At 36.4% G+C, this 13,562-nt stretch overlaps 2 protein-coding genes across 2 annotated transcripts in view; one reads left to right on the forward strand and one right to left on the reverse strand.

Moving 5' to 3' along the window:
- SMIM31 (small integral membrane protein 31) overlaps nucleotides 1-9,080 on the forward strand; it is a 63,390-nt gene extending 54,310 nt beyond the window's left edge. The window contains exon 3 of the mRNA XM_082461936.1: nucleotides 5,234-9,080. Within this exon, the coding sequence (XP_082318062.1) occupies nucleotides 5,234-5,331 (98 nt within the window). The 3' untranslated portion in view covers nucleotides 5,332-9,080. The remainder of the gene's footprint in view (nucleotides 1-5,233) is intronic.
- The window catches only part of LOC309660803 (uncharacterized protein), a 576,745-nt gene that overhangs the window by 308,049 nt on the left and 255,134 nt on the right, over nucleotides 1-13,562 (reverse strand). The gene's annotated exons all lie outside the window — the stretch shown is intronic.

The raw sequence follows: 13,562 nt of genomic DNA on the forward strand, positions 1-13,562 counted from the left end.
TTGAAATAACATCCTATGTGTGCAGCATTTTGCCAAATTTCTCCACCCTTTAGGAAACTAATTTGGTTTAGCTTTATGTAAATTTTGTCAATGAATTATTTCAACAATTACTTTTTCATAGCTAATTTTTAAATTTTTTAATTGAAGTATAGTTGATTTACAATGTTTGGTTCAGGTATACAACATAGTGATTCAATATTTTTATAGGTTATACTCTTTTTCATAGTTAATTAAATTAAATTAATTAATTAAATTAGAAGTTTCTATATGAACTTTAAGGAAAGGAACAACATGAAAACAAAGGTTATAGTTCCTAAAAGGTAGAGAAATTTGCCAAAATTTGTCTAAAGTTTGTGGCATTTCAAACTGAATTTTTTTACTTAGCATTTTTAATTGGTAAATTCATCATCTAAATTGTGACTAAGGAAGACCACTTGGATCTATACAAAAACTACCCAAAGCCATCTACAGGTTCAACACATTCCTATTAAAATCCAGTAACTTTTTTTTTGAAGAAATAGAAAAATTTATCCTAAAATTCACATGGAATCTCAGGGACCCCAAATAGGCAAAACAATTTTGAAAAAGAACAGTTCTATGGCCTCTGCACTTGGCCTGTAGGTAGCTGCTATCTTGCTTTGTGCCCACTAACCTCTTCTGTTTTCAGAGAAAGAAAATGAGCTCTCTGGTGTCCCTTCTTATAAGGACACTAATCCTATTGGATTGGGCCCTCCCTGTATAACTTTATTTAATCTTAATTACATTTTTAGGGGCCTCATCTCCAAATACAGCCATACTGAGGGTTAGGGTTTCAACATATGAATTTGGAGGGACACAAACATTTCGTCCATAACACACCATATACAAAAAAATAACTCAAAATAGATCAAAGACCTAAATGTAAGGCCCAAAACTATAAAACTCCGAGAAGAAAACATAGGGGAAATGCATCATGACATTGGACTTGGCAATGATTTCTTGCATGACACCAAATGTACAGGCAGTAAAAACAAAAAGAGGGAGGAGATATGGGGATATATGTATATGTATAGCTGATTCACTTTGTTATAAAGCAGAAACTAACACACCATTGTAAAGCAATTATACTCCAATAGAGATGTTAAAAAAAAAATAGACAAATGAGACTACATAAAACTTTAAAAATTTCATGTAGCAAAGGATACAGTCAATGAAGTGAAAAGGCAACGTATGAAATGGGAGAAAATATTTACAAATCATGTATTTGATAAGGGGTTAAGATTCAGAATATAAAAAGAACTTCTACAGCTCAATGACAAAAAATTAAATAGTCCAATTTAAAAAGGGGCAAAGGACTTGAATAGACATTTTGCCAAAGAAAATATATAAATGGCCAATAAGCAGGTGAAAATATGTTCACCATCACTAATCATCAGAGAAATGTAAATCAGAACCATAATGAGATGTCAACTCACACCCATTAGGATGGTTACTATTAAAAAAAACAAAAAACAAAAAAAACAGAAAATAGCAAGAGTTAATGAGGACACGGAGAAATTGAAATCCTTGTACACTGTTGGTGGGAATGTTAAATGGTGCAGCCACTATGGAAAACAGTATGGAGATTTCTCAAAAAATTAAAAATAGAACTACCATATGATCCAGCAATCCCATTTCTGGTTATATATTTGAAAGAATTGAAAGTAGGATCTCAAGAAATATTTGCACACCCATATTCACAGCAGAATTATTCACAATAACCAAGAGGTAGAAGCAACCCAAGTGTCCATCAGTGGATGAATGGATAAACAAAATGTGGTGCATACATACAATGGATATTATTCAGCTTTAAAAAGGAAAGAAATCCTCTCACATGCTACAATATAGATGAACTTTGAGGACATTATGTTAACTGAAATAAGCCAGTGACAAAAAGACAAATACTGTATGATTCCCCCTATGGAAGGTATCTAAAATAATAAAATTCAAAGAAACATAAAGTAGAAAAGTGGTTACCAGAGGCTCGGATTAAGGGGAAGAGGGGAATTGTTGTTTTTTAAGGGGTATTGAGTTTCAGTTTTTCAAGATGAAAAAGTCCCAGAAATCTGTTTCACAACAATGTGAATATACTGAACACTACTGAACTGTACATTTAAAATGGTTAGTTTTATGTTAATGTGTGTGTTTTATCACAATTAAAAAATATCCTGCAAAGATCATGAAATTCTTCTACATACCTCATCTCATACACCTGCACAATGATTAGAGTAAAATGTGCTCCACGGTGGAAAACTAAAGGAAGGAGAATTTATATTCCCCAAGTCACTTCAATCTTTAGCATAGTGTGGACTCCTACTTTTCTAAATCTTTAGTGTATTGCAAAGGTGTAACTTCACCTCTAGTAGAAGGAACATATTTAATGGACTTTGGGGGAAAAAAATTGAGAGAGAGAGAGAGAAAGGGAAGAAGTAAGGAAGGACATAATAATACAGCCCTAGCAAGTTCAATCAATCAGTAAATGGTTATCAGATGCATTATTAACTGCTTATAATTAATAATTAATTATTGATTGCTTATAATATGCCAAGGCATAGGTATATACAGTTGATTAAAATATAATCTTAATTTACTTATTAAGCATTTGCTTTTCTCAACAACCCTGTGAGGTAGATATTATTAACCCTTTTTATAGATGAAAAATTGGAGGCTTAGTGAGATTAAGCATTTTATCCGAGGAGTCAGAAAGCCAATCTGTGATTTGAACCTAGATCTTTCTAATTAGAAGTCATGAAACAACATTGCCTCCAGTAGCAATTAAATTTTGGACAATTAGGTAACTGAATTTAGAAATTGCAGCGTAGAAATAGAGATTTATTAGTATTTTGTTTTCTCATTGCAAAATACATGAAGTAAGAAATGAAAGTTCCCCTTTTCCAGTTTCACTCTTTAGAGCTTATTATGTTAAGAAGCTATAGCTCATTCTGTTTATTCCAGATTTAAATATATATATATATATATATATATATATATATATATATATATATATATATATACTTTCTCTTCATCTCTGTATTTATTTATCTATTTATTTTAATTTTTGTTGTTTTAACAAAAATATGATTGTGCTAAATACATTGTACTATACCTTGCTTTTTTACACTGAAGACTGTGGAAATATTTCCTGCATAGGCTTCTACTTTATCTCTTTTGGTGACTGCATGGCATTATATTGTATAGTTGTACTACTGTTTATTTAACTATTCTACTTATATTTATAGGCCTCTTTTAGCTCAGCGTCTCTACTTCAAAGCCTGACTCCTGGTATTGATCTCAAACCCTCTTCTACGGGTCACCTGCCCTTCCAGGTTGTTGGCAACTCCATCTTTCCAGGGGCTCAAGGCACGTCTCTCTTTCCCCCGTATCCACGCGGTCAGTAAAGCCTGTTGGCGCTAGCTTTAAAATAAAATATAGCCCAAGTTTGGTCCCATCTTATGAAGCTCCCACTGCCACCGTCTGGGTCCAAGCCACCATCATCTCTCACGGAGAGTACAGCAGTAATGTGGATCACGTCCTTCCTTGGCTCACAACCTCATCATGGATTCCTAGGTCATTCAGAGTAAGAGCCCAAATCCCTACGATGGCCCACAGAGCCAAAAGTGTCCCCCACCCACCAGCCTTTGATCTCCAGTCCTATCTCTCTCCCCCAGAGCCCTCTGACTACACTGCCATGCTGGCTGTTTCCATAACACACAGGCTTGCTCCTGCCTCAGGGCTCTTCCACTGGCCATTCTCTCTGCCTGGATCACTCTGACAGCTGATGTCCACAAGGCTCCGTCCTTCACCTTCCTCAAGTCTTTTCTCAATGTCACCTTCTCAATAAGGTTTACCCTCACTACCACATTTATTTTCAGTCTTCTCACTTCACTACTACAGATCCTTTTGGCCAAGTTCTATTATTTTTTTATGTAGCACTTACCAATATAGCATACATTTTCTTAGTATTTTTTATTGTTATTTTGTCTCTCTCTGTCTGCAAGAATGTGATCTTAGAGGGGATATGGGGAGAAGGAGGCAGGGATCCTTGTCAGTTTTATTTACTGATGTATCCCAGGTATCTAGAACAGAGCCTGAGGCATGGGGTGGTGGGGCACTCAGTAACTGCTGAATGAATGAATGAATGAGTGATTAATGATGCTAATTCCCATCTGCCCTAAATAATAAACATGGACAGTACAAGTGATCAAGTTTGACAGAAGTAGAATTTCAAAGCCATAAGGTGCTTTAAAGCTTTCCCAATACAACTCATTAAAAAATTTAGAAAACAGCACCAGAGAAATAAAACGATTTATCAGAGATCATACTGCTAGTTCATGGCAAAGAATAAAGAAAATCTAGCTCTTTTGGTTTAGTGGTCTTCTCCAATTCTTCACTGGTTCTCTTAGCTATTCCCTAAGTTTAGCCTAGACTTCTTGAGTCTCTGGAGGATAGTCGTAATTATATCTAAATTGTATTTAACTTATTTCTCCCAAGAAATGTTAACTAATGTCTGAAGAAATGGTATCTTGATAGTTCATACACTAGCTCCAAGGACCCCCCAACAATCTGAGACTGGCCACCAGACCAAATGACAATGACCCCCAGACTCATGGGTCACAGTTTCTCACATGCAGTTAATTTAATTTAATTTTTAAAAATTTTATTTATTTATTTATTTTTTATTGGGGTATAGTTGCGTTACAATGTTGGGTTAGTTTGTGCTGTACAACGAACAGCATCAGCTCTATGTATACATGTACCCCCTCCCTCTTGGACCTCCCTCCCACCCACCCCCCCCATCCCACCCATCTAGGTCACCCCAGAGCACCGAGCTGAGCTCCCTGTGCTATGCAGCAGGTTCCCACTAGCTCTCTGTTTCACGCATGGCAGTGCACATACACGCAGTTAATTTTAACATCAATCTAAATGCTCGTATAGCTGGGAGGCAATTCACGTCTTACAAAGGACATTATGAGCCTTCGTGGTATCGAACGGAAACATCACCCGGGAAGAAACGAGTGCTCAGTAAGCGCTTCTCAGCGGGCAGATTTCTGCTTTCTCTTTGCCTTGTCCTCTTTCCCTAGGTGCCATTCTTTTCCTTAGCCAACAGGAAAAGCTGTGCTAGTGAGTATCGAAGTCCTTTCATGACCAAAGTTAATTTCTGCTCTTCCAAATTGTTAACTCCCAATCCTTTTTTCTAAATTCTTTTTTATTATAGAGGAAGAACACCAAATAAAGGAAAAGAAAAAGAAAAGAAAAAAGTCTGGAAAGAAGAAAAATTGCTCGGAGGAAGAGCACCAAATTGAAACTATTTAGGTTCAGAGATGCCACCTATGATGCCACAGACGCAGACGTTTCCCACCGATGATGTGGAGGAAGCAATCCATGGGAGCCACTTGCCCACAGTAAATAAGACTAAGGGATGATCAAGAAAATTTAGAGATGCGCTTACTGTCGGACGTGCTGGTCTCATAACCATTAATGAACTGAATACCAGGGAAAGAGTTTTGTAAACTTTTTGTGACTCAGCTTTTTAAAAAAATATTTATTATACTTATTAAGAGCAATATATCATGGTAGGGGCAGTGAAATACACAAAGACACATGTCCAAAGTGGTGACAACAATATGATAGTACAAAGGGTCAAAGAGCCCAAACAACATGTGTTAAAATTTGCTGAGAGAAACGACAATACATTTAATCACTTTTTTTAAACTTGAGACTCAGAGAGTAATGCATAAGCCTTAATTCTCCTAGCACGTGATGGTGGAAACTACAATTAACTGTATTATTGCTTTTGTGTCTGAAATAAACATGAAAGAGAAGGAATACTACATATTTTTACAGACCTAAGTCGGAACATTTGAACGGTTTACATTTAATAGAAATAATATCATTGCTTTAGTGGATTTTAAAACAGCAGTGTCTAAGTTCTCCAAAGCAATATGGTTTAAGTGACATGAGTCTTTGTGAACCTCTGATCCTAGTACCATGCAAATTTATAATGTGTAAGCACTCAGGGAAAAGTGTCATTCCATGTCTATTTTTTTCTAGAGTAAAATCAGTGCTGACAGCATCGTAGTGGCAGGAAGGACTCCACCAGACTACCAAAGATACCTAACCTGCATCTAGTAAGGATCGTAGCTTAGGTCTATGTTACTTCTTGCTACTGAGTTCCAGTCTTGTAAAAGACCCAATTCATCCATACTTGTCCCTGCCCTGTACATTTTCCTCTCAAGCAAATGTCATAGGTACGTATGCATATTACTATCAACATACTGTTTAGAAAAGTTACCCAAGCAGTCACCCAGGGCATAGGTCAGAATACTAAAAATCTTAAAGGGTGAATTAAGTTAGAGAGGGATAGAACAGATGCTTTAAAGACAAACAGAACTGGATTTGAATCTGCTCTAGCTTTTCCTTATTACATGTCCTTGAGCAAATCACTTCATTTCTTTGAGCCTTGGTGCTCTCCCTGGAAAATGAAGATTAAAAAAAAGACCTTCTTTGATGGATTTAAAAAAAAAACAATTATTGGAGTCTAGTTGATTAACAATGTTGGTGTTAGTTTCAGGTGTACAGCAAAGTGAATCTGTTATACATATACATATATCCACTCTTTTTAAGATTCTTTTCCCATATAGGCCATTACAGAGTATTGAGTAGAGTTCCCGGTGCTATACAGTAGGTCCTTATTAGTTATCTCTTTGCTGGATTGATGGATGGATAAGAGACAATTAATTCAGTGCCTGGGATAGTTGTTCAGTGAGGCTAGCTGTTATTATTAGAAAGCACTGATATTCCCTCAGACCTTTAAGTTTCCTTAATTGCATTGACCGGAAATGGGAAGCACTTAACAATCAATCAATAATATTTTGGGCCAGATGGCAAAGCAAAGACATGAAATAAAATATCCCAAAAGGTTCGTAGAATAACTGTCAAATCCCCAGGCCATTATTTTGTTACCTAGAGCATAACCAATCTACCAAATCAATTCAAGGTGCTTCAGAAGCAACTGTACCCCTCATCGCCTTTATTGTAGAACAGAGACATTGCACTAAAAATGAAAAGTATGCCATTTCATGTCCGCATAAAGTAGTAAAGAAACTGTCTCAGATAAATAGCATTTTCTTAAGCTTTACCCCAATCAAGCACAAATTTTTTTTCAATATTTTAACAAATTTTCCATTTTGTACTTTTTTTTAGTGTTCTTTCATTTCTTTCTGGTTTACAGCCAAAGTAATAATAAATTGAGTAAGAATCTTCTGAGTCTCCCAGAGACTGGAATGTATTGGTATTCTCTCAAGAAATCCTGTTCTCAAAGCTTCACATTCTGGATGCTTGATGAGAGAATTTGGATAAGTATATGAAACTTGGAATGTTTATTGTAATTCTAAGACCTTTTGGAATGCACCCACCACATATGCCTCCTGTTTTGATGTGCAATTAACATAGGTTTAAATATACACTTGCCCTCTGAAATTTACTATAAATATATAGCTATAGATACCTTATTTTTTTTCCCTAATGAGAATGTTAGAAATAGACTTTGTTCAAACTCTAATCACACTTAACAAAAAAGTTCTCTTGATGTAACAGCAACTTTCAAGCAGCCACATACTAAAGAAAAATACCCTGCTTCTCTTCATAGCTTTTCCTTGTGCATCTCCAAAAAAACTAGCTGCTTTTATTCACATAGGTTTTCCATTTTGTGAAGTGTTCAAAAGTAAAGGAGAGCTAAGAATTGGAGAAATATGATGGATAAGAGTTGTATTTCAAACTCCTGCTCCTGAAAAAGTCAGATCCCCCACTGCAGTTAATAGGTCACTGTCCTGTCCACTCAGAGAAGAGAAGCCAAACAGAGAAAGATGTTTGCTCAGGTAAGAGACTGAGTCCATCAAGAAAATAGGAAGAAAAGATAGGAGAGAGCGACTTAAAGACGGTCTAGTGTTCCCTATAGGTAAACATTTTATTTTGTTTCACAATGGGTAGGAAAACAATCTACTGTTTGTTGTTTTCCCAACTATCAGTATTTTAACTGATCAAAGACTAGGTATTTTATTTCTCTTTGGCCTGATTTGGGAAGAAAGGCCAAGGACAGGAATTCTGGGTCACTCTATTTCTAAGAAAATCTTTGTATTTCAGACACTCATGATAGTGATAAAATACACAGATGGGTTCAAAATGCTACCTCTGCATTTATCCAGCCAAGTAAAATAATCATTACCTACTGACTTGAAAACTGAAGTAAATGTTTCTAAGAGTAAAACCAACAATGCATTATTTGTGCTACCTGGAAATAAAGAATAACTAAATTTTACAAATAATACAAAAGCCAACTTTACTCAATGATTTTGAACTTCTTTCATACTTAATCTATTATTTGAAGAGTAACCAGAAACTAGACCAACTAGCTTAAGTTTTAACTTTTTCCTCTCTCAACCCTATGTGCTTCTGGAAAAGATGTAAAACTACAAAGAGAAGACTAGCAGGCTTGCAGAAAATAAAAAATGGAAAGGAAAAGATGAAAAGACAAGTGAGGTGTGTTTTTTCCCAGTCTCAGACTGTCTTGTATAATTCAGAAGTGACTCTTCACTACCCAACCTGTGTGCCCACCTGAACCCCACATGCCATGCTACTGTGCTTGGGTCTTTTGTCTTCTAGCCACTGATTTTTCTCCCAGAAATCACATGTTGCCCCTGCCCCCCGGAGTGAGAAATATCTCCAGGGCTCCATCCATTCATTTTCCACCCACTGCGCAAAACTAACAAAAGCTACTAGAGGGGCTAGGGGTTTATTGAAAAATACTGTTGGTGTCAATTAAGTTATGAGAACATCAAGCCATAGGTGCACTAGGGAATTAAAAAGAGAACACGGGATGCAGCAGCATGTATTTTCAACCACACTTCAGGGCTGGGCAAGGAGGAATTAAAGGAGCCACAGACCAAAGACGTTAAGTAGGGATGAAGAGGACCACCGCCCGCCATTGACAGAGGCACAGCTTTTAGGTTTCACTGGGATTAGTTGACTTCAATTACAAGGTGGTTTTCTAGGTCCCATTGCCCTTCTCATCTTTTCATCTTCTCATCTTTTGCAAAATTCAGTTTGCAAAAGAATTAGCCATATAAAAAATGATTTGAGTGACTATTTTCTCAACTCTCCCAGAGGTAAGCGATAGCTAGTGCCATCTAATTGCATAGGATAGTGCTTCATTCATTACGTTAATCGGTACCTTAGGGAAGGTGTTGACAAACTACCGCCACACAGGCAAAATCCAGTTGCCCAACTTGTTTTTGTTAACAAAGCTTTATTGTAACACAGTCATACTCATTCATTTATGCATTGCCTATGGCTGCCTTTGAGCTACCATGGTAGAGTTGAATCACTACACCAGAAACCACACAGCCTTCAAAGCCAAAAAATATTTACTACCTGGTCCTTTACAGAATAAGTTTGTTGACCTCTGCCTTAGATAATTACAGTTTAATTCTTTCATGGAATGCCAGATGAGAAATGCTGCTGGTATATGACTGAAGCAAAAAGTAATAATAATCCAAGAAAGAAGCTCTCAGTCTCTGAAAGTTTACCTCAGATTTATGCAGGGTTGGGGGGAATGAAAACTGGAGGGACTATCTAGATGTGTAGAAAAACTTCAACACTCTGAGGTGGTAACACTAAGTAAAAATTTTTTAAATCTCTGCCTATTCTTTTTATGCTTATTTGCATGAGGTTTATGTTGGTAAATGTTTCCAATAATTCCTCTCCTATTATTTTTTCATTTAATTATCATCTCCAGTTTTTTTTTTTTAATCTGATGTGTCATGTCATGTTTGTCTTTGCTCTAGTCATTTCACCTTATTGGGAAGCTGATTTAGAAAATGCTATTTCTCCATATGTCCCTTGGAATTCATTCAACTTTTGAGAATATGACAATCTTCCTAGGAAAGAAGTCTTATGACATAGATGTGGAAATGTAACACATGATGTTGTTGAAGGTGTGGAGGAACAAAAACCTTTATGTGTGATTGATGAAATTATATGTTGATACAATCTCTTTGGAAAGCAATTTAGCAACATCTAATGAAATCACAAAGGCACATCCCTTTGACATAGCATTTCTACCTTTAGGAAATTATCCCAGAGATCCATATTACCTAAATATTTTTAAGTGATGTATGTAGGATGTGTCCAGACTGGTGACCATGTGGAGACTTGGGGAGAGTGGCGTGCTCACAGAGAACACAGAAGCTTCATGCCCTTTCCCCATAACTTGCCCTATGCGTTTCTTCCATTTAATTGTCCTGAGTTGTATTCTTTTATAATAAACTGGTAATCTAGTTTTTAAAAATAGGTACGTAAAAGGTTATCCTTTGAAGTATTTTCTTTTTACCAAAAGATTGAAAACAACCTAACTATCTCTTGGTTGGGGGCTTAGTTAAGTATAGTAAGGTACACACATATCTTCCACACACAAGTGGTATACTGTGCAACCATTAAATAAAGAATGAGATACACGTTTACATACTAATATGGCAAGTCGTTTGTTTATTTATTTAACAAAGCCTTATTGAGCACTTACTGAGTTATGTTTTTTCCCAGCCTCAGACTGGCTTGTATAATTCAGAAGTGACTCTTCACTACCCAACCTGTGTGCCCACCTGGACCCCAACTACTGTTCTAGGCAAAGAGAATACAATGGACAAAACTAAGTTTCAGCTTACGTGGGGTACCGACAATAAACAAATAAGAATGGATATATCGATATTGTGTCAATGGGGTAAAACCAAATGTAAGGAGGATGGGGGGCGCAGGATTGTCGCTATTTTATTTAGGGTTGTCAAGGAAGTTCTCCACGTTAACGTGGCATTTGAGCAGAGATCTGAAAGAAGTGAGGAAATTAGCTATGCAGCTATCTGGGAAAAGAACCATCCAGGGATAGAGGACAGGTACAAAATCCCTGAGATATGTTCAAGGTACAGCAAGGAGGCCGGTGTGGCAGCTACTTGACGATGAGGGCTGACAGGTACGAGATGAGATCTGAGAGTCGGCGGGAGGAGGACAATCAGGCCATAGTGCACACTAAGGCAAACAACGCGGCCACTCTGAGTATGATGGGGGGCCATCAGAGGGTTCACAGCAAATGGGTAACATGACCTGACTTTGTTTTCCCAAGGGATCATGCTGGTTGATCGCCTAGGCAAAAGGCTACTTCTTTACTAGAAACAAGAGATGACATGGGCTCAAACCAAAGTGTTAGGAGAGGAAGTGGTAAGATATATTTGGATTCTGCATATATTTTAAATGATATCAAAAAAATCACTGCTGAATTAAGTGTTAAGAGTAATGTGTGCTTTAAAAAATAAATGGGGGTGATATAGATATATCATTCGTTGTAAATACACAAAACCTCTGGGAGAATAAATAAGAAATTGGTAGCTTGACTTGCTCCTGATAAGAAGAACTAAGGGTCTGGGGAATAAGGGTGGGAAGGGGGCTTTTCAAAGTACAGAATTTTGTGTCTTTTGAACTTTGAACCGTGTGATGTATAAATGATTTTTTAAATTAATTATTTAAACTAAATTTTTAAAATTAAAAACACTGTGACCTTTGATTTGTATGGACTACATCTTCATTTACTAGCCCTGCAAAAATGACTAAAGGGAAAACAAAAAAAAACATTGAATCAACCCTCAGAAGTGTTCTTCAATAGTTCTTCCTTCAAGTTCATTCTTCTAAAACAAAAAAGAAATCCAATTTGAGTTACCAAATATAAACTTTTATTCCCTTAGAATTTGCCATTTACTTCCTATTGTAACTCTCTTCAACCTTTGGCAATTCTTGCTTTATTTTCATTTAATTTATCTTTTAACTACCTACAATTGTTGCCTAACATTTAGAAATACACAAAGCTCTCCACAGTACATGGAAAATGAAGTATACAGCCAAATTTGATAAGGATTCATGAAGACTTTAAAGTTTGGGAAAGTATTATTTCGACATGAGAGCAATTCAGAGTATATGATAAATGCTGAGCGATAGAAGGACCACATCTATTTACCCTTAATATGCAGACTGAATAAGTCAGGGTAAGCTATGCTATGCTGTTGTAACAAAAATACAAAAAGAGAAGAAGAAAAACCTCAGTGGCTTGAAACAATATATTATTTCTCCTGTAATAGTTAAATATGATTGACAGTTTGGTTTGTGGGTGGGTGAGTTACTCAGGTCCCAGTGGGAACTCAGAGACAAGGCTATTTCCATCTCATGCATTACACTTCAACACCTGTCGTCCGTGAGAAGAAAGGAGGACTGTGGGTGAGAGGACTTTATGTACCAGATCCGAAAATGCATACATCACTTCCACTGATTTTTTATTGGCCAGAACTGGTGATATGACATACTACCTAGCTGCAAAGGAGCTGGGAAATACATCTTCCCATATGCTCAAGACAAAAAGAAAATGATTTGGTAAACATACAATACTGTCTCTGTCCCATTAAAGAATCAAGAAAACACACAACTTAAATACATTTCAGTAATGATTTTACTCAATGCTGCCAAACTCCAAATACTCTGCCATAGATTATTACTATTATCAGAATATCCACATATGCCTCAAGTGGGTATTCTGGAAATCTATGCAAAGTTGCCATTTTAACTTATATCTTTCTTTAAGAATGTCTTGGGGCTTCCCTGGTGGCGCAGTGGTTGAGAATCTGCCTGCTAATGCAGGAGACACGGGTTCGAGCCCTGGTCTGGGAAGATCCCACATGCCACAGAGCAACTAGGCCCGTGAGCCACAACTACTGAGCCTGCGCGTCTGGAGCCTGTGCTTCGCAACAAGAGAGGCCGCGATAGTGAGAGGCCCGTGCACCGCGATGAAGAGTGGCCCCCGCTCGCTGCAACTAGAGAAAGCCCTCGCACAGAAACGAAGACCCAACACAGCCAAAAATAAATAAATAAATAAATAAATAAATTTATATATATAAAAAAAAACACAAACGTAAAAAAAAGAAAAAAAAGAATGTCTTTCTTCTAAAGAAACATTCTTCTGAGCTTACTTAAGTGGATTCTCAAAACCTCTCAGATTTTCGGGCTAACCCTCCTACATTTCCAACAGCCAAATATGCACTCAAGAAACAGATAAGCAAGTACAAACTGTTTAAAAATTTAGTGAAATCTTTATGAATTTAATGAAGTATGATTGTGAAAAATAGTGCATAGCATTCATGCACTATACAAACTTTCATATACAAACTTCCATATACTATTCTGAATTAACTTTTTGTATATGTACATTATTGTAAATGTCTTGCAGAAAAAGAACACTGTTTTCCTTTTTTTTCTACAACAGTGTTCTTTATGTAATCAGTTGGCTTTAGCTAATTGATACAAAGATATTATTTATCTACCTCAAAGGACCTCTCCTCTTCTAAATTTCACTTCTACATTTACCTTTATCACATAAAATATGAGTAAAATATATTAAATTAAAATTGTTTCAGTTATACATTTATTTATTAAACAAATATTTATTGTGCACCTAC

The sequence above is a fragment of the Balaenoptera physalus genome (genome assembly GCF_965194825.1).
Source record: "Balaenoptera physalus genome assembly, chromosome: 5".
Taxonomy (NCBI): Eukaryota; Metazoa; Chordata; class Mammalia; order Artiodactyla; family Balaenopteridae; genus Balaenoptera; species Balaenoptera physalus.